This window comes from Pagrus major, chromosome 20, assembly GCF_040436345.1.
Source record: "Pagrus major chromosome 20, Pma_NU_1.0".
NCBI lineage: Eukaryota > Metazoa > Chordata > Actinopteri > Spariformes > Sparidae > Pagrus > Pagrus major.
The window spans coordinates 27,361,444-27,383,676 of record NC_133234.1 but is presented as its reverse complement, the minus strand read 5'-3'; the positions used below and the strand labels follow the sequence as shown (position 1 = coordinate 27,383,676).

Below are 22,233 nucleotides of genomic sequence, written 5' to 3'. Positions count from 1 at the left end.
GGTGCCAGTCCACTCCAACAGCAAAGAGAGTTTTATCAGCCCCCCAACGATAAACCCCGTTTGGATTTGTGTTGTGACAACTCTTGTACCAGAACGCTCCCAGGAATGATCTGGCACAGTTGCCGCCCCAGGAGTCCTGGTCTTTGTCGAAGGTGGAGAACAAAACAGTCACTTCAGTCACACACAAACAGGAATGTACCGTCCACACGTCTCTTTGCGTTAGATGAAGCTGTGCTGTGCGAGGCGGACATGTTTTGTGCAGCAGTGAAACAGACCTGAGGTCAGTGACTCAGGGCAGGTCATGTTAAAACAACACTCACATGTCCGCATGTGTGTTGAGTGAGTTAATGGTCACCGTCCACACTAAGAAATGAGTCCACAGTCAGTGCAACAGTGAGGCTTCACAGAGTTATTTAACTCTTACAAAGTTTCTTTCTTTGGTACAAAACTCCTTCTTTGTATTTTTATTGTTGCTGAGGGACGAAGTTACTCCTGTTTTCTGTCCAAACTTCACTCATGTAAAACATTTTGCTCCATTATTTCACATTACTTAGTGACTTACTTATGAGTCATGACCCCCGGCAGGGAGGTGATGTTTTCACCAGCGTCTGTTGGTTTGTGATCTGGATTTCACAAAAACTACTGAACAGATTTCCTCTGAACTTGGATGGAGGACGTGTCTCAGCCCAGAACAGACCTCATTAACTTTTGATGTGGATCCAGATCAAGTTTTTTCAGTAAGTAATAAATGAATCTACATGGAAAAAACAGCCATATTTATGAAGCTGGTAACTACGAGTGAGAACAATTTGATGTGGATCAAAACAAAAATCCAGATCAAGAGGATTTAATATATTTTATCTGATATTGGATCAGGCTTGATTGAATTAAAGCGGACTGTTGAGCCTTTGCGGAGGTATGCACTCTACTGAGTGCCAATCTAGTTTGGAAATGTAAATGCACTTGTCAGGTCATAAACCTTTAACATAAATCTTTACAAATCCAGACACATGTGGCACGCACACACACACACACACACACACACCTGTAGTTAGTTTGTGTTTTCATCTTTGTGTTGAATAAAAGACTTTTGAACCTTCATGCTGTCTATTTAATATTGTACAAGAGTGAATGTTGCCGACCTCGACTCTGTCAAGGACTCAAACCCTTCGACCATCACAGCTGTTATGGTCATTTTGATTGTAGTTATTAAGTTAATTATTAATCAGAGTCACAAACAGTTTAGGACCTTTTTATCAGACTGATTTGGTGAATTGGCTCTTTTCCCTTCTTCAAGGGTGGAGCTGATCTAATGTGAGTTGCATCTTATTATTAATCATAATTAATAATTATCCCTGATGATCATTCATTATTATTGATAGCCAAATGTAACCCAAAACTCCCTATTACTGCTGCATGAAGCACAACAAATTCTACCATTTTTGTTATTAGAAAGAATAAAATGGTATTAGAAATTATCATGAAACATTTGTTCAACCAAGAAACTCTCGTTTTCATTCTGTTAACTGATAATAATAATAATAATGATAATAATGATAATAATGATAATAATAAAAATAATAATAATAATAATGATAATAATGGTAACAACAGTGTAACATGGTGAAACTGGGATGTTTCTGAGATGGTATCACACTGTGAAACTCTCAGCGTTACAACCCCAGTCTGAAAACTGTCTGTGTTGTGGAGCGGTTCCTTACAGAGCTGGGAGGCGTCACGGAGACACAAATAACACATTTGTGAGCACATGAAGACATCAGACCATCAGCTTTCTGCTCAGCTTCTTATTTATTGTCATCATACAGCAGGTTATGATCCACATTAAGGTTTAAACCTCCACCAAATATCAAGATAGTGCAGAGATGAACACACCGTGAGACTACACATTTATCTTTATCCATTAAATGTTTCCGGGCCGGTTTCCTGCTGGCACACATGGAGCAGCAGTCCAGCTGAAGGTTTCCCTGCTGGTGGTCAGTTCAGCAGTTCAGCCTGAAGTCCTGACACGTCGGTAATGTTTATTAATATTTGGGATGTTACATATTTGTGCGTTGAGCCTGATTCAATCAATTGTGTGCTGGTCGCAGGCCTGTAACTATGGAAGCACAGACTTACACTTTTGGCTGCACCACCAACTCCCTCATAAGCTCCAATGTTCACTTTGAGCCTACATTTCTGAAGGGACGCAGACGGCACCAGTTTTCTAATTCGCTCATTCCCTCACTTTTCACTGTAAAGATATGAAATCTACATCCACGCGTTCAGCAGCTTCTCCCCTCGCTCATGATGAACAGTTTAGGCTGTAGCAGTTACTTGGTGCTGCAGCATTAGTATGGGAATACGCACCACGCTACATTTCTTGAGAACTGTTCTAGTTTGTCGTACACACCTCGGCCTGTCTGCAGCATTCATTCCTGCTGCTGCTGCTGCTGCTGCTGCTGCTGCTGCGAGACACCACAGATGTGTTCACAGACATGAGCTGGTGTGCTGGTGGACTGTGCTGGGAACCAGTTTCAGGAAAATACGGCCCATTAAGAGATTACATGCTTAATGATAGAAAGAGAAAGAAATCACTAGAGATCAACTGCTGATATTCTGCTGTACGATGGTCCTGGAGATCTACTTCACAGGACGGATCTTCATGCTGATGCTCTTCAGGGAGTAGTTGACGCCCTTCCACTGTTGCCACTCCACTCCAAGACCAAGGAGAGTTTTATCAGCCCCCCAACGATAAACCCCGTTTGGATTTGTGTGGTGACATCTCCTGTACCAGAACGCTCCCAGGTATTTTCTGGCACAGTTGCTGCCCCCCGAGGAGTCCTGGTCTTTGTCGAAGGTGGAGAACTTTTGTCCGTTGTGAATTTTCAGGGAGTTTCCTACAGAAACACATACAAGAACCACGGTGTTGGTAAATGTGTATAAACTTTAAACATCAGCGTAACTTTTAAAAACGACATGGATTCATCAGATGGACTGAAGGAACAGTTATGGTCCGGACAGCTGAAGTCCTCCTCATCAGCAGGCCGACTTGGCACCTGCCCACAGTGACAACACTACTGTAGCTGGTGAGCTGACCGTGGTGTCACTGTGCTTCACATATGAACGTTTCACTTTTTGAATTAAATTACAGAATAAAATGAACTTTTCCATGATACTCCAACTTATTGAGATGCAGCTGTATGTGACATGTAGCATGACAGAAACTCCTCATCCGGCCTCATTATTCAGTATGAAGCCAACGTGCGTCTCTGGCTATTCTGACCCACAATCCTCTGCACGGCGGCAGATATACGTCACGGTGTGTCACGTGAAAATAAACCAAGCAGGGAAAAACATCTGACAGCTCACTGACAGATGAAAGCACAGCTGAGTGGCAGTACTACGCTCTTGTACTCCAGGCATCAAGTGCAGCTACAGACACAGCTCATGATGGTGTCACCGGTTGATGAAGGTCATACAGAGGCATCAGTATTAAACTGCTTCATAACCAGTTAAAAGTTCATTTAAATCGGTTGCTAGTTGTTGAGACAGCATCTGTGCACGCTGGCATGGCACTGCTGATCTCTGATCAACAGACTTCAGTTTGCTGTCGATGACAGGTTGATTATCTCAACACCTCCAGATAACACAGCTGAGAGAGAACGAGATCAATTAAACCGCTTCGTTACCTCCAGATAACACAATAATTAACTCTAGAGATCACTGCATTAAAAATCATATCAGCGCCTCGAGCTGACAGACTCATTTAATGGCCTTCTCTGGTTTAGTGGCTGGTCTGAGTGTCTGAGGACCAGCTGAGCCTTGGTGGCGTCCTGTACCGAGGTCCTGGCCGTCTACATCGCGTCGTCAATATTTAATCTCATCTGAGCATCGTGGTCAACTCTCTAATGTCGATGGCGTCTGGTGCTGCTTAAAGAATGATACCCAGCCCCGACGTCGACTTACTGACCTGCCCCTCCGTTGATGAATCCAGACACTTTCAGTAAATATCCGTCACATTCTCCTCCAACAGAGAACGAAGTGTAACGAGCAAATGCTGTTTTCCCCTCAAAGTCCTCCATCTGGACCAGGAGCTCAACTTTACGGCCTTTTGTCAGGTGGTGGATGTTGTCAAGACCTGCACACACACACACACACACACACACACACACACACACACACACACACACACACACACACACAGTATATCAGCACAGTTACAGGTGTGTGGATAATTAAATTACATTTGAATTGAGGAAGAAGTGACTGATCTGAAGACCTCAGCCACAGTCTCATTCCTGGATTTACTCTACAGAGTTTAATGTTTCTACTTTCTCAACAGTGACTTTCACACGGACCACGACGAGGTCCACTTCTATGAAGGTAGATTTGTGTCTTTATTATTCAATCAAAAAATATATTTTCAATCAAAAAAACCCATTTCAATCAAAGAAAAAAAGTGTTTGAATGCAAAAATATATTTGAGACTCAAAAAAATGCATTTGAACATTATTTTTCTTTGCTTGAAAATGTTTTCTTTGATAGAAGTGAAGGTTTTTTTGTTTGAAGCAACTTTTTTGATTGAAGTATTGTTGTTTTGTGTTTGGGCCATATTATGGGTAGGACATTTGTGTCTTTATAATTCAATCAAAAAGAAGTTGCTTCAAACAAACAAAAAATATTTTCAATCAAAGAAAAAAACTGTTTAAATGCAAAAAAAATTAAAATAATTTTAAGTGTTGTTTTTTTTATTGAACTTTTTTTGAATGAAGTGAAAAAAGTTTTGAAATCGTTTTTTTTTTGTTTAAATCATTTTGACACAAACGTACCGCAGTGGGCGGGTGCTTCCCCATTGGTCAGACATGTTTGAGTGACAAGTGTCTACACCAACGACGTCTTTCTGACAAGCAAGTCATGGTCTCCAGCAGCCAGGAAGCAGTGGTGGAGTTGTTGTATATATGTCTATGGTGGTTAGTAGATAAAACCACAGACATATACACAGAGACGCCTCACTGAGCGGGTTGTTCCGCTGCTGCGATACGTCGACGTCGCCGCCATATTGGAGGAGGCAGCTCTGCCCCGTGAACTAATACAAGTGAATGGAGTGAACTTTAGAAAGCTCCTTCTACAAAGTGCTATAAGTTAATGTCTCATTTACACATTCACACACGTACGAATATATTCAGGAAACAGACAGGAACCAGAAACAACGTCTGTAACGTCCTCTGATGATTATAAACGTTAACTACTCCTTATATGTTCAGTTTACAGGTGGGCACCAAACCACCGGATGTACTTTAGACATCACATTTACATGTCAGGATCTGGTTATTATAGACACAGACTCAATATTTAACCGTCATGTATCATCACAGTAGCAGCGTTACACACGTTGGCAGCTGTAAACACATAAAAACATTATAAAAGTACATCCGGTGGTTTGGTGCCCATTTGAGTCTCAAATATTTTTTTTGCATTCAAAAACATTTTTTCTATGATTGAAAAGGTTTATTTTTTGATTGAAGTGTTTTTTTAATTGAAAATATTTTTTGTTTGTTTGAAGCAACTTCTTTTTTGATTGAATTATAAAGACACAAATGTCCTACCCATAATATGGCCCAAACACAAAACAACAATACTTCAATCAAAAAAGTTGCTTCAAACAAAAAAACCTTCACTTCTATCAAAGAAAACATTTTCAAGCAAAGAAAAACAGTGTTCAAATGCATTTTTTTGAGTCTCAACTATATTTTTGCATTCAAACACTTTTTTTCTTTGATTGAAATGGTTTTTTTGATTGAAAATATATTTTTTGATTGAAGCAACCTTTTTTTTGATTGAATAATAAAGACACAAATCTACCTTCATACACTTCAGTGTTGTTGGGGGCGGTTCTGACTTTTTTCTTAGAATTTTCTTTTCTTTTCTTTTCTTGACAGTGGTCCTAATCCTAATTTCATGAGGTCTCATGATGGTGAGTTTGGGTTCATCTCTCACCGAGCCAGTGCTCTCCAGCAGGGCTCCCAAAGCCCTTCTTGTATTGATCCCAGCCCCTGTAGAAGTTCACCGAGCCGTCCATCCTCCTCTGGAACACCTGGAGGGACGAACACACAACACACCTGCCAGCTCAGGTTTCCACACAGAGTTTTACTGGTATGTGACTTATTGTGATGGGGGCCTCGTATTGAAACCACTTGGCTCTGACTGGATGAGGTTCAGTTAAATACTCACCGTCCACCCTCCTTTCAAAGAGTCCATGTCACAGTTCACCTACACACAGACACAGTCACTCATTAGTAAAAGTCACAGCTGTTTAAACTGTATACATGAGTCTGTGTGTGCCATGAGGGGCTGATGTCATAAAAATCACTTGATAATTACTGAAAGGACGAGATTAGGATCAAATCAACAGAAAGTATCAGGTAATACATGTTATGATCCTCTGATCTGACTCAGCGTCCATCTCAAAAGGAAAACACCTTCTGGTGTGATTAAATGCAACCTGCGACCCAGAGAGGATGAAGAGTACCTGGACAGCAGAACTGGGTCCGGCAGGATAGATGGTGTACACACCACTGGGTTGTTTCTTGTCCACATGGATGACACTGCAGTCCCTCGGCTGCTTTTTCATGCAGCTGGTGAGCACTGGAGCCAGGAGGAGGACGACGACTGAGAGCAGCTGAACAGAGGAGATGTTGTCATTTGGACGAGGTTTGACTCTTACACACTGATTCAGCAGTTTGGCTTCTAGTTTCAGGGCGGTGTGGTCAAAGTCAGATATCACGAGCCTCTTCACAGTTTGATAGAATCACTTCTGTCAAATATCAGTTCACAGACTCACCTTCATCGTCAGTTTTTGCTGGAAGTAACAAACTGCTGATGTGGATCTGTCTGAGGCTCTGAAGACACAATAAGAATTAAATCAGAGAACAGATTGCGTGACTGTAGAAAGGCTTTGTCTGCGTCACTCCCCATGAAAATACAGTAAGCTCAGCACAACGGGGAGTGGGGAGTGACGGTCGGCGCTTCCCCACAAAACTGCATCAAAAGTCAGCTGGAGCAACGTTCACCATCACCGTAGATTTATGCATGAAAATAATCAAAATCTGCAACGTGACCAAAAGTTTACAACCTTCAGCTCAACTTTTTGCTAATTCGGTCGTTTTGGGTGGAAGGAAGAATCCCAAAAAGACAATAAGTTAATTTGTCTCCTGGTCGGATGCTCACCTGTCTGAACTCACCTGCAGGTTGAACTGAAGAGGCTTCACCTTCAGAGGAAACAGAGACAAACTGCTGCTTCTCCTTCAGTCTGTCACAGCCTCACGACTTCACGTCTTATATCTACAGAAGGCACCGTGACATCACAACAGGCGGATCTTTTAAAGTACACATTTAATAATTACACAATTACAAGGAACTCTGCAGGTCTGTATCAAGTTCAAAACAAATATAGTAATGTCAACACAGCCAGATATTTGTGTGGCTTTTTGTTTTCTGTACCTTATAAGATGGTGACAGCTGGAGATTATGATGGGAGAGAGAGAGCGACGACACGCAGCAGAGGGGGATATTTATATTATATTATATATATTATAACTACTGTTCCCGTTCGTCTTCAGACGGACCTCATTGTCTTTTGTAACATGAATCTGGGTTTCTTTGTCTACCTGTGTATGTGATGTTTAAAATGATCAGTCATTTCATCTAATAACTGCTCAGTTTTCCCTGCTAATAATCTATAAAATACATGAAAAGAAAAGTTAACTGATGGAACAAATGAGCTTTTTATTAAAGTCACAATCATCACATTCTACAAAAGATAAACACCGTCACTTTTACACCACAGTTAGCGTGTGAATGCAGGTTTTTGAAACAGGTAAACCTACTAAAAACAGGCGACTGACTCTTCTCACATTGCCGAGAGATGAGTTTGCATTTCTGTGTTTTTTCCTTGTGTGTCACATTTGTCTTCTAGAAAAAAGGTGTGTAATGTCCGAGGAAACGGTTCAGGTGTTGGAGGGAAAGATGAAAGATGACAGGAAGGAAATGATACTGTGTAATGAAACTGATACTTTGTGTCGTCCTTGTGTCAATATTTGATGTTCTGTAAGTGGCATCATCACCAGGAACTGAATCCGTGATCGGATCACGGATTCAGTCAACCGTGATCGGATCAAACATTCAAACATTCAAAACATTCAGAACATCAAATATTGACACAAGGACGACACCCACACACACACATACTCACATCCCCACGTGCACAATAGTTGAAACTACGCCGTTATATTCCTTAAAAGCCTGGGAAAATGTTGTCTAAAATAAGACGGTAAGATTGAGCCGTAACATTGGCGAGTCCCTTCAACCAGTGGGGAAAAAAATGTTGTATGGTGTCTAAATTCATACACCATGATGTCATAATAAAGAATGTGAACAGAAAAAATTTAAATTTAAATCATTCATTTTATTCGCATTGTCTCAGAAAAATATTTAAACGGATCCTCTAAGGGTCCGTTTTTTTTTTTATATCTGCAAGACCAGAATCGCCGTTCAAGATGAGAAAGGGTAGTGATCTTATTTTCCCCTCGTATATAGGTTATATTTATTTCACATTTTTATGATAATAAGTATTTATTCTACAAAAAACAGTTGTCGTCCACGCTGACATTCACCCCGTTCCTCGCAACATTCTGCAGATCCTCAGGATCATCCAGACGTGTGTAAGTATTCATTTATTTACTTCATTTTATTTCAATTCATTTAGTTTACAGTTGATTTACTTTCATTCATTTTTTTTTTTTTAATTAGACGAAGATATTACGGATGATGAACAAAACGATATCCAAAATACAGAAGTGGAAAAAATAAATAGCTGTAAGTCTGTTTTTCTTTTCTTTTTTTCTCATTTATTAAAAACTTGGTTTAATACTTTTTTTAATAGATGAAGTGAGGGATGACGACCTCAAACTGACTGATCTTTCAAAAGTGGAAAATGACGCTCGGGGTGAGTTTTAATTCGCTTTAATTTATGTAGCTATTAATTGTTTTGTTTTTTTGTTTAATTATTATTATTATATTATTATTTTTTATTTTTATTTTAATAGAACAAATGTTTGAAGGTCCTATCGCCTTTTCGCAATCACAATTTGGTGAGTAAAATGATTCACATTTATCAAAGCATAAACTCTAAAGTAACATATATAATCACGAGTAACGATGGGGAAAAAAACACTTACAGATTTTCGCCTCTGAGCTGCGATGAACAATTCTGCTCGACGTCCTTGAGGGAGTATCCGACTTCGACACCCGAAAACGAGGCTCTTCAGCCGGCCACTACCGAGGTCCCCGACACGGCTGCAGGAGTTGTTGTATCCTCTCCGGTAGCGGACGACTCCGCTGAAGCACCCGAGAACGAGGCTCTTTTCCCGGTTTCAGAGGACTCTGTCGCTGCACCTTTGCTCCGGGCATCTGCGCCGCGGTCTGATTCTCCTCCCTACAACCCGGAGGCCGACAAGACCGAAAATAACGTCGGATTTCGGCATACATCTTCTGCATGCAACCGCTGTAAGTTGTTTTTAATATTCTCCAGAGTTTGGTTACGTCTTTACTCTTACCCGCCAAATGTTCAAATGAGTATTATGCCCCGGGATGTACGGGTTGATGTTTCCGGGTGTGAGTTAAGATGACAGCGCCACATGCGGCTGAAGTCGGTCACATTTTTTTTCTACTCTTGGGTGGAAGAGGAGCGAGACGGCGCCGGGCTCGGTGGATAAGGAGGTCTAAACTGCGGTACCATGTCATGACTGTGACCCTCAAGATGATGAAAGAAATGTTGTCATATGCTTTATAATAATAAAATGGAGGATGAAAGGCCTGTAGTTCCGGTCGAATTAGAGGAGGCTGTCAGAGAATTAGACGTGATAGAAAATGAAACAGACTATTTTCAACATTTACAAGACGCCCTCAACCATTTAAATTCAAATGACACACAGCAGCACCAATGGGAGGGGCATCAGCAGCAGCAGCAGCACCAATGGGAGGGGCATCAGCAGCAGCAGCAGCAGCAGCAGCACCACCAATGGGAGGGGCAGCAGCAGCAGCAGCTGCAGCACCAATGGGCGGGGCAGCAGCAGCAGCACCAATGGGCGGGGCAGCAGCAGCAGCACCAATGGGAGGGGCAGCAGCAGCAGCAGCACCAATGGGAGGGGCAGCAGCAGCAGCACCAATGGGAGGGGCATCAGCAGCAGCAGCATCAGCAGCACCAATGGGAGGGGCATCAGCAGCAGCAGCATCAGCAGCACCAATGGGAGGGGCATCAGCAGCAGCAGCATCAGCAGCACCAATGGGAGGGGCATCATCAGCAGCAGCATCAGCAGCACCAATGGGAGGGGCATCAGCAGCACCAATGGGAGGGGCAGCAGCAGCACCAATGGGAGGGGCAGCAGCAGCAGCACCAATGGGAGGGGCATCAGCAGCAGCAGCATCAGCAGCACCAATGGGAGGGGCAGCAGCAGCAGCACCAATGGGAGGGGCATCAGCAGCAGCAGCAGCACCAATGGGAGGGGCATCAGCAGCAGCAGCATCAGCAGCACCAATGGGAGGGGCATCAGCAGCACCAATGGGAGGGGCAGCAGCAGCAGCACCAATGGGAGGGGCATCAGCAGCACCAATGGGAGGGGCAGCAGCAGCACCAATGGGAGGGGCAGCAGCAGCAGCACCAATGGGAGGGGCAGCAGCAGCAGCACCAATGGGAGGGGCATCAGCAGCAGCAGCAGCAGCAGCAGCTGCAGCAGCTGCAGCAGGGGGAGACGCAGGAGCAGGATCGGCAGGAGGGGGGGAATCTGAACCAGATCAGGGATGGGGGTGAGAGATCAAATGTCGAAGACATTAGGCGTGATAAATTTAACAATCTAGAGATGAGAAGCGTTTTAACCTTTCCTCAAAACAACGGTGTAACAGATTACGCGACATTTTACCGCGCGGTCATGGGAAACCTTGAAAACCTGTCAGAAAGGGTAACAGCAGGGACTAGACCCAACGATATCATTCAATTAGAGTTGATAGGTGACAGTGCGCGACAACACACTTCCCTAACTTATCAAAACAATGCCGGGGCTGTGATGACTGCGTTTCAAGCCGTGCTTGACCAATTGGTACAATCAAATGCGGTAGTATTGATAGAGGTAGTGGTGCAGGTGATACATAATCCTAGAGGGGGTGTCAGGAGAGGTGTAGAAACCATGTTAGACTCGGAAATCCGCAAAAAGAAAGCTCGCTATCTGTATACCCCACGCAACTCAAATAATCAACTCTGTTTTGCCATCAGCCTAGCTCACCTGATCCATCCTAATTTTACAGATAGACAAGCTGTAGACGAGGCCAGAAAAATACAGAAACAAGCGGGTTTAGATGATCAGACCTCCGTCACCTTGGACGATGTCCCTCAATTTGAAAAAAATGTGCAACGTAAAATTGTGATACTATACAGCGTCCCTTCTCACGATTTGAGACAAATTCTCCCAAATCAGACAAGCCCTTGTATCTGTATTTATCTCAGAATCATTACAGCGGTATCAGCGACGTTATTCGAAGCAGAACATTTGCCACTACTGCTACAGAGGGTATGATAAACCCGACAGACACAGTTGCGCCGGGCATTGCTTGGTCTGCACAAATTCTGAATGTGTAAAAATAATGGAAAAACCAGTGTTCTGCCAGGATTGCAACATGTGGTGTCGATCCCCCACGTTTTCACAGACATAAAGAAAAACAAAGGATAAACAATAAGCTCGTCAGCATTTGCGATCGTCGAAAAAAATGCCTTAAATGCAAACTATTCTACAATATACCTGTGGCTACAGGTATCGAAAAGCACAAGTGCCCTACGTTAAAATGTCAAATATGTAGAGAGGCGTTACCCCGCAATTCCAAGGCAACTGATACGAGGCATCTTTGCTACATCCAAACCCTTCCACGCGAGCTAGAGCACAAGAACAAAATCATATTCTATGATTTTGAGACGTTTGCTGATGATAAACACACACACATTACCTTTCTAGTCTGTACAAAAACTCTACAAGGGAAAGAGTGGTGTGCTTTTGGTTTGAACTGCGTCACAGAGTTTCTCACGAATTTTAGGAAAACTCGTTATCACGACTTTACATTTGTAGCCCACAATGCGAGAGGTTTTGACGGCTACTTGATTCTGAGGGGTTTGGTGCAGTTGGGCATAACACCCTCTATCATCATGCAGGGGAGCAAAGTTCTCTGTTTTGAAGACCCTGATTTCTGATTAAAGTACATTGACTCTCTGTCCTTCCTCACCATGCCTCTCAGCGCCATGCCTAAAGCGCTGGGATTCAACGATCGGTCCAAGGGGTTTTTCCCTCACAAGTTTAGTTCTGAGGGACATTTATACTACATCGGAAAATACCCCCCGATTAGCAATTACGGTGTAGAACGCATGACGGCCGTCGAGCGGGGCAAGTTTGAGGCGTGGTATCAGGAAGCGAGCCGAGGGGTCTTTGATTTTCAAACACAAGCGAAACATTACTGCAGAAATGACGTTGACATTCTCCACACAGGGTGTATCAAATTTAGAGAAGAGTTTATGCGCGAGACAGGCGTCGACCCTTTCAGCCGTATCACCATAGCTTCAGCCTGCATTTCCTTCTACAGCGCTCCCTAGCCATACCGTCACCCGATAACTACACGCAACAGTGTAAAAAATATTCCCTAGCCAGCATTCAGTGGCTAGAATGGGAGTCTCACAACCGCAGGATTTTCATTCAGCACGCTTTAAACACGGGGGAAAAAAAGATGGGGCCGTACTTTGTAGATGGGTTTGCTGAAATTAACGGCAAGGACCACGTCTGGGAATTTCAGGAGTGTTTTTATCATGGGTGCCCAACGTGTTTCGAACCCAATGCTGTATGTCCTCTGACAAACACTCATTATGGGGAGTTGCACAGGGCTACCGAGGAAAAAATACAGATGCTAAAGCATGTTCGCGGAGCAAACACGATCGTCATAAGAGAGCACGAGTGGAATGAGATGAAAAAGTCACACCCTGGGGTAATAGACTTTCTCAAAACTCACAATTTTCCTGAACCTCTTAGCCCACGACAGGCTCTTTTTGGTGGTAGGACGAGCGCCTTCAGGTTGAGGTACACGGCGGGGATGGGTGAGCGTGTATTATATGCTGATGTCACATCTCTCTATCCTTATGTCAACAGCGTGTGTCCTTATCCTTTAGGTCACCCCGTTATCATCCACAGAGATTTTGGCAACGTTCAAAACTATTTCGGTCTGATCAGGGCCGTAGTTCACCCTCCTCGAGGTCTCTATTTCCCATCGCTACCCTACAGAACGGCTAAAGGTAAACTAGTGTTTACGCTCTGCCGCACATGCTCAGAAAACAATAACCAGCAGGGACCCTGCGAGCATGATGAGGAAGCCAGGGCACTGACGGGGGTCTGGGTGACGGTCGAATTCAACAAAGCTCTTCAGCTGGGTTACAGAGTGGGTGAGATTACAGAGGTGTGGCACTTTGAGGAGCAGAGCAGTACCATTTTTAAGGGGTATGTTCAAACTTTTCTGAAGGGAAAGCAGGAAGCTTCAGGGTATCCTAAAGAAGCCGTAGATGCAGAAAGCAGGGAAAAGTACATTCGTGAATATCGTGAAAATCAGGGGATACAGCTGGATGCTGCAAAAATTGATTGATTCATTAAAAAAACAATTAGTGATGCTAACCTCAGTTAGCTTCAAACATCCCTGTGGCTCTTTATTGAGGAGGAAAAAAAAGGCACGAGGTAACAGATGCCACACAGACCATATTCACATTTGTTCATATTAATGTAGGCAATCTGACAAGTTGTTATCATTTCACTGCTTCCACTGTTATTAACAAAATCTATCAGAGAAAATACAAAAGAGTGTTTATTTAATTTATAAGAGTGGATTTATTTAAAGTGGATTTGTGTGATTTTCTGAATATTAATAGAGATGTTGTTTTGCATGTATACACAGAATAACGGGGTGGCGAGGGTGCAGCTCTACACTGTAACCGTTATTACCATGATATCACTTATTTATAATTGCAGTAAATTCAAGGTAGTGTACTGTAACTATTTAATGTTAATATAGATGAAAATCACAATACTTCTGTATTTTGTGTTTCTACAGTAACCTGCACACGATTGTACTGTGAAGAATCCAGTGTTGATGTGAATTAACATTATTAAACTGTAATAAGCATCAGTCGTTATGGCAAATATATGCATTAAAGTAAATCTACAGTAATATTACAGCAATATATTGTGTTTTCACCTTAACCCAAACATATTGCTTGTTAGCATGTTGTTAGCCTGTTAGCATATTTACCTTGTCTGACCCCTCGTAGGCCTGTTGTTAGCCTGTACCATGTGCACCTTGTTGGATCAGTTGTAGGCCTGTTAGCATGTTGTTAGCATTTGAGCATGTCACCTGTAACATTACATTTAATGACATTGCATTAAGACAACAGTCACTTTTGTCCAATTAACTTTCAAGACGTGGGTGCAGGAAGCAGAGCTCCATCTCAGGACCGGTGGGAAACACAACCCTGACAGATGAATGACAACATGGTGTGAAAAGCTCTGGAAGAAGGAAGACCTTGAGTTGAGACTGTTTCATAAACTGCTGTGATGTGTTCAAGGTCAAGAATGAACGGTCTGAATGGAAAACTAAACAGCTTGCTGACAGTCTGAATTAATTTACTGTGGCATTATTACTCCTGTAATCACCGATCTATAATCAGCGGAGCTCAGGTGTGTGACCTTTGGAGTGGGAGAGGAGAAAACCTGTTTATCAGTTCGATAACAGCTGAACTGCTCAGAGCTGTTCAGACCTCAGATCAACACAAACACACTTTCTCTCCGTGGTTTTAGGCTGAAGGTGAGTACGACTCTCGTCTCGACGCAGATTATTTTCAGTCGTAACTGTGACGTTTAAAGATAAATAGTTAACCACGGTGGTCCGACCGGTCTGGTTATTTCATGCTCTGCGTTGCTTTGCTAGCGTCTTTAATACCTCGTAGCTACGTCTCTGACTAACTGCACTGTCTCTGACACAGTCTGTGGCCCAGCAGCTGCACCCGGTCAGTCAAAGTATTTGTTCCTTTATCAGGCGGTGATGTGCTTCCATACTAATCACATATTTGCCTTATTGAGCTTTACAATCTGTAAAATGCAGCTTCAAAGCTGAGAAGCACTTTTCAACATATTTTGACTGTATATTTTCCCAAGGAGGATTATTTCCTCGACACTTCAATAGAAATGTGTTTAGCCGTCCAATGAGCTGAGGCAAAACTCAAAGCTAGTTTTATTATATTATATATATATATATATATATATATATATATATATATATATATATATATATATATATATATATATATATATATTACTCCTTTTAATGCCGTTACCTTGAGATTATGATGTTCTTGTTTTGTTATCTGAAGGAAACGCTCGCTGTGGTCTGGAGATGAAGAGATAATCCTCCTGTTATCAACACAAAGCTAAAGCTTCTTTATGATCGTGAGCAGTGCCGCGGTGCAGATATGACCTCTGTACCCACTCATTTCAACTGGAGGGGCCTTTATTGATTAACGCATCAGATTGGATCATTTTTATTGAGTACACGTGACAAACTGAGCTATTAAACGCTATGAAAGTGTGTCGTCACAGTCAGCAGGTGTCTGTCGGCTGTAAAACTGTTTTCATCTTTACCCAACACCAACCTGCAGTCTGTTCTCTGTGTGTCTGTGTGTGTCTGTGTGTGTCTGTGTGTCTGTGTGTGATGATGATTACTGATCCATCCATCGATCGGTCCCTCCTGTGCTGACAGACACACACACAGACACACAGACACACACACAGACACACAGACACACACACAGACAGACACACACACAGACACACACACAGACAGACAGACAGACACACACACACACACACACACAGACACACACACAGACAGACACACAGACACACAGACAGACACACAGACACACACACACACACACACAGACACACAGACACACAGACAGACAGACAGACACACACACACACACACACACAGACACACACACAGACAGACACACAGACACACAGACAGACACACACACACACACACACAGACACACAGACACACAGACAGACACACACACAGACAGACAGACAGACAGACACACAGACAGACAGACACACACACACAGACACACACACAGACACACACAGACAGACACACAGACAGACAGACACACACACAGACACACACACAGACACACACAGACAGACACACAAACACACACACACACAGACACACACACAGACACACAGACAGACACACACAGACAGACACACAAACACACACACACACAGACACACACACAGACACACAGACAGACAGACAGGATGGGGCGCAGGAAGTCGGTGTGTTGTGGTTGTTCTGCTCTGGAGGTCACGCTGGCCATCCTGTTCGTCATCATGACAGCCGTGTGTGTGACACTGGTGGCGATGATGTTTACCTGGAAAACAGACACAGGTGAGAACACACACACACACACTCACACACACACACACACACACACACACACACACACACACACACACACACACAGTAAACTATATTAAAGGTGCTATCTGTAAGAATTATCCTCTCAGCAAAGTGGAGGCAGCGTATCAGCAGGTTTGGGGAGGAGACACCCATCAGTCTCTCCTGAAATAATAATACCGTCAGTAACGTTTTTCAATCAGCTGCCTTCACGAGCTGCTGCTGAACAGATGTTCACAGCTGCCGAGAAGACGTCGTGAGTTCAGCGTCACACTCCTCTTTGCTTTAGTCGTCAGGAGCGATCTCCAGCGATGCAAAGCCGCAGCAACGTTTTCTCTTGTTTTGCTTCTTCTAAGTTTTTATGGTTTTGAGCTAAATGTTTGACATGTCGCTCCTTCAACATCTACAACAGGAAGCATCAAACAGAAACACTCCAGCCGCCATCGTACGTTACAGGCGCGGCGACCTGATGTATCAGAGTATAATTCTAATCCTTATACTGATCGTTCATTCATGAAGATTCAGGAGGAGTGAATGTTACTAACACTGCTTTTATTGCTTAGCTCGCTCAGCTAACGCTTCAGTTATCGTCCTCTGTTACTTACACTATTAACTGTTAACTTACTTACACCGACGATGATCGTTTCCCCAGAGACCTCCCCAAGAAACGAAGACAAGATAATAATAGAGCACAAAATGTGGATTCATCCGCTGCTGAAAATAGTCCCCAACAAACAGCACTCCTCCTCCTCCAACGATGCATTTCCTCCTGTTTGTCTGATGAAAAGCGACAGTGAGCGGCTGTTTTACGAACCTTTTTAAACACGAAACTATGAATTTGTGTTTTAAAAGATTTATGTGTTCAGGAGGAACCAGTGGAAGTCTGACAGCACTGTGAGAAGACGAACATGTTGACAACAAAACTGTTGAATTAAATCCTACTTTGTTGTTACAGCATCAAGTGTGTAACTTCCTGTTTGTGGTGCAGTTATTGTTCCTCACACATAAAACAACCTGATGCCTCGAAAGTTTAATACTTTTAATAAAAGACTCAAAGCATTCGAAGATGAGTTTTTAGTTGTTTATGAAAGTTAATCAATCTAAAAACTGATAAATCCATTGGAAAACTTTCAGCCAACGTGTGAAGAAGCATTTGTAATGAGCTGAAACGTTAAAGAGCTGCGGTATAGTCCTTTAAAACTAACAGCTGTCCCTCTGTGTTGTCCTGTCAGGTCCGGAGCCGACCCGTCCTCCCAGTCCAGAATTTCAGGACCCACCATACCTGATCGGAGTGGGCCGAGCCGACTGCACCGGGCCTCCGGCTGATATCCCTCTGGTCAGTACGCTGGTGCTGCCTTCAGGGCCTCCTGCCACACTGTCTGCGGGGACAAATACACATTTAATACATGGAGGAGGATTTACACACAGACAACCTGTGTTCCTTTGATCAGTGGGCATTAAATCAGAGACAGTAATGGACGTCCAGGTGTCCACACTGAGACAGACATCATTTTAAAACGTCTCCCAGTGAAGTAAGTATCTTTTGAAGTGGGCAGGTTCAGGGTAGGTAAGTAATCTGACATCGTCACACCTGGACTCATATAAGATTTAATACAATATCATACGATACGATACAAACTGATCAGTGTGAAATATACAAAACTATACGAAACAACACACAGTGCAACGATACGCAACGAAAAAGAGGGATACGCTATTAAATGTAACACAATGAAATGATACGAAACAATATGAAGCTAAACGATATTAAAGGATACGAAACGATAATGATGTGATGTGAAACAAACAGAAGGAAACTGAACGATACAAAATAAAATTTAAAAAAATTATCTGATACAATAACAAACGATACTAAACTAAACTAAACTAAACTAAACTAAACTAAAAGACAGAATAAAACTATATGAAACGGCGCAATATCAGATTTTCACTACGCTGTTATCATTATATGATTTTTTAAAAATGCTATTAGTCAAACTCTCGGCTCTGTTTACTGTGACAACTGTTACTGTCTGACTTTTGGTAAATGAATAAGTGAATTAGTGTGTGGAGAGTCGAAAGTGTGAAAGGTGCACAGAAAGAACGATTACACTCAGTGAGTTGATATCAAACAGACCCACAAACATCTGCGCTGAACTACTCACATGATATCATCACATCTGTATTATTAACACACTATCAGTGTTTCATTTTTTCATGTTACCGTCAGAACCGGAGCATCACAACACCCTTCGATATACTTTACTGTCCCTGCAGGGACGTCTGTCCTGGGCTCACACCTGAGCACATAATCATAACAGAACAACATATAAACCAAACACACTTCAACAGCAGCTTCCTGAGGATCACAGACACACGGTTCTGCAGGAAATCAAACTCCAAAGTCCGGATGGGTCCGTCCTGACGGGGCGTGGTGGAGCTGATGATGTTTATGGTTTCTCTGCTGAGATATGAGTCTGTCAGTCTGCAGTCAGAGGACCATAACCTGTCAACCTGGAACATTTCTGAACGACCTGCAGGAGGAAACACACAAGGATGTTTGTTTTTAGCACCTCCTCGCACGCTGATGCTAACCAGCACAGAGCCCTGCTCACTGCTCAGCACCTGAGTGAGGCTGATTAGATTTCTGATAATGAACAAAACAAAAGGACGAGCGCGGACACGAGGTCCTCTGTGGTGAAGCCTCTCCTTCGTCTGGTGGAATAAAAGAGTTGCTTCACATTTTTTTAAGTCTACACTGAAAAATAAAAAAAAACAATTACACCAAATATATTTGTTTGAGTTGTGTATGTGTGTGTTTAGATGGGCTACGCAAACCCTCAGCAGACGGCTGCAGGCATCCACACTCGCCTGTACAGCCGAGCCTTCATCATCGACGACGGGAAGCGCAGAGTCTTGTTCGTCACCGCCGACGTGGGGATGATATCACAGAGGCTACGACTGGAGGTGAACACACACACACACACACACACACACACACACACACACACACACACTACATGTCAGAGGTAAATATTGTACTTTTACTCCACCACAATAAAGGTGCAATATGCAGGTGAAAACATTCAAATAACAGATTTGACATTATTACTCTATTATTTTGCAGACGTTAGCATGCTAACCAGCTAGCCCCATCCCGCCCCGTCCCGTCCCGTCCCGTCCCGTCCCGTCCCGTCTTGTCCCGTCCCGTCCCGTCCCGTCCCGTCCCGTCCCGTCTTGTCCCGTCCCGTCCCGTCCCGTCCCGTCTTGTCCCGTCCCGTCCCGTCCCGTCCCGTCCCGTCCCGTCTTGTCCCGTCCCGTCCCGTCCCGTCCCGTCCCGTCCTGTCCTGTCCCGTCCCGTCCCGTCTTGTCCCAGTCCAAAGCTTCTGTGGGGGAAGTGCAAACAAACACTCCCCTGGACCTTGAGCTCCCATTTCAAAGCACTAGCTGCACAGCTAACTGAGCTAAGGGTAGCTACAGTTAGCAGCAGTTAGCGGTTACTCTGGTGACTTGCTTGTTTGGAGTATGAATTTGACAGGTGTCCAGTTCTTACATGTTGCACCTTTAATGTGGTGAACTTCATGTTCACGTTGGCTCAACACGGCAGGAACACGCTGCATCAAACGTGACGCTTCATATTAAAGTTGTAAAACTGAATCAATGCTGTGTGTGCATGTGTGCGTGTGCGTGTGTGTGTGTGCAGGTTCTGCAGGCGCTGAAGGGGAAGTACGGGGATCTGTACCGTCAGGATAACGTGGTTCTGAGCGGGACTCACACACACTGTGGACCGGCCGGATACTTCCAGTACACACTGTTCATGATCACCAGCAAAGGTTACATCAAGTCGTCCATCGAGCCGCTGGTCAACGGCATCGTCAAGGTGTGTGTGTGTGAGTGTGTGAGTGTGTGTGAGTGTGTGTGTGTGTGTGTGTGTGTGTGAGTGTGTGTGTGTGTGTGTGTGTGTGTGTGTGTGACACATTATTCATGTGGATTTAAAAAGAAAAAACGTAAATGTGTTCTGAAACACAAACAGAGTGAACACTCGCCTCGTCGCAGAGATCTCGTGACATGTACCTGTGCATGTAACACTTTGTCTCCAGTAAATAGACAAAGCCTGATGTAGCATGTGTTCATATTTAAACAAGCCCCGCCTGTTTCCAGAGTATAGACAGAGCCCACGGTAACATGAAGCCAGGCAGGATCTACAGGAGCAGAGGGCAGCTGGACGACAGCAGCCTGAACAGAAGTCCTCACTCGTACCTCAACAACCCCGAGGACGAGAGACACAGGTCGCAGAGACACGGAGCAAATACATACATAAGTATAGAGATGTGATTGGTGATATTGATTGGTGCTGTTATTGATCCCTTCAGGTACAAGCAGAACACAGATAAACAGGTGACGGTGCTGAAGTTCACTGATCTGGACGGAGACGGGATCGGTATGCTCAGGTACAGACGCACAGCCCCCCCCCTCCACAACTAATAATGATAACAATAGTAATAATAATAATAATATGTCTGAGTATTGATTTTGTGATACTGATACCTGTCTTATCTGACAGAAACAAACAAAGTGGAGGGATTTCATCAGAGACAAACGAGCAGAAATATAAAGTTCATGATTTAATGATGCAGCTGATGACACGCGCAGCAGTTATGAGGACGAGGCGCTTCATTGTTTAAATAAACAGGATCCTTCTGAATGTTAACATGAAAACACTGACTCTCCGTCCAATCAGAGATCAGCTCCGTCAGGACAGTTTCTGATTGGTCAAAGTCGTGAATTCATGTGTCAAAGTTCATTAAAGTTAAATCATCATGAAAACACGTCTGTGTTAATGAGTCCACTGATCACTACATGCTTCTGTAATCTTAAAGGAACAGTTCAACCAAAACATCCCCATCACCATCATCTCCTCCTGATGATAGCATGATTAGCATTCTGCTAAACAACTGAAGCAGGTGGAGACTTGATTTAAAACAGAGAAACAAAAACACATCAGAAGGGAGCAGACGAGCTGTGTGGAGACATCTGGTGTTTGAACGCTGCAACTCTGTTTTACTGTGAAGCTCCAGAAATGTTCTGTGGACTACGAGACTTCACCTGATGTGAAGGTGATGTTTTGAGTGAACTGTTCCTTTAACTTCACCCTGGTCTGACTGTGGGTTTGACTCCGCCCCTCCTGACAGCTGGTTCGCCGTCCACGCCGTCAGCATGAACTACACCAACCGCATGGTGAGCAGTGACAACATGGGCTACGCCTCCTACCTGATGGAGCAGGACAAGAACCCCGGAGAGCTACCTGGACAGGTGACAGCTGCCGTCTGATAGGAGGAGGGGCATGATGAGGTCACAGAGGTTTCACCTCTCAGGCTACAGCCAGGCTACTGTCCAACCCTCCGATTGGTCGAGGAGAGACAGTATCAGCTGGTCTCTGCCAGAGAGCAAAGACCAGCTGATATTAAAATATCTCGCTCAAAACAAATGAGCGTCCTGAAGTGTTTCTGTTTCTGCTCCACGTCGTCCATCTGGAGTCGAGTCGCTCACTGAGATCTTTGAGCAGAGTTTTAGATTAACGACCAAAGATTTCACCTCGATCTTCCTTAAAGGACCGACATTGTTTGTTTATGTCTTTAT

At 43.6% G+C, this 22,233-nt stretch overlaps 2 protein-coding genes and 1 long non-coding RNA gene across 5 annotated transcripts in view; 1 reads left to right on the top strand and 2 right to left on the bottom strand.

The window, feature by feature from the left end:
* Window positions 1-1,790: 1,790 nt before the first annotated feature.
* Window positions 1,791-6,131, bottom strand: LOC141015170 (microfibril-associated glycoprotein 4-like). Its single transcript, XM_073489119.1, has 3 exons — window positions 5,998-6,131; window positions 3,971-4,138; window positions 1,791-2,897 (listed from the first exon to the last, which is right to left on the bottom strand). Exons 1-3 carry the CDS (start codon window positions 6,077-6,079, stop codon window positions 2,641-2,643), a joined length of 507 nt encoding a protein of 168 aa, XP_073345220.1. The 5' UTR covers window positions 6,080-6,131; the 3' UTR covers window positions 1,791-2,640.
* A 97-nt stretch (window positions 6,132-6,228) lies between these two features.
* Window positions 6,229-7,333, bottom strand: LOC141015171 (uncharacterized). 3 transcript variants are annotated; one of them, XR_012180547.1, is made up of 4 exons: window positions 7,228-7,333; window positions 6,842-6,899; window positions 6,530-6,679; window positions 6,229-6,270 (listed from the first exon to the last, which is right to left on the bottom strand). It is a non-coding gene; the product is annotated as an uncharacterized lncRNA (long non-coding RNA). The 3 variants fall into 3 exon arrangements; XR_012180546.1 differs by having other exon boundaries at window positions 7,242-7,333; XR_012180545.1 differs by having other exon boundaries at window positions 6,842-7,333.
* A 9,098-nt stretch (window positions 7,334-16,431) lies between these two features.
* Window positions 16,432-22,233, top strand: part of asah2 (N-acylsphingosine amidohydrolase 2) — an 11,990-nt gene continuing 6,188 nt past the window's right edge. Inside the window, exons 1-7 of the mRNA XM_073489746.1 lie at window positions 16,432-16,584; window positions 17,826-17,929; window positions 19,417-19,560; window positions 20,297-20,473; window positions 20,755-20,882; window positions 20,967-21,044; window positions 21,786-21,906. Of these exons, the coding sequence (XP_073345847.1) occupies window positions 16,455-16,584; window positions 17,826-17,929; window positions 19,417-19,560; window positions 20,297-20,473; window positions 20,755-20,882; window positions 20,967-21,044; window positions 21,786-21,906 (882 nt within the window). The 5' untranslated portion in view covers window positions 16,432-16,454. The remainder of the gene's footprint in view (window positions 16,585-17,825; window positions 17,930-19,416; window positions 19,561-20,296; window positions 20,474-20,754; window positions 20,883-20,966; window positions 21,045-21,785; window positions 21,907-22,233) is intronic.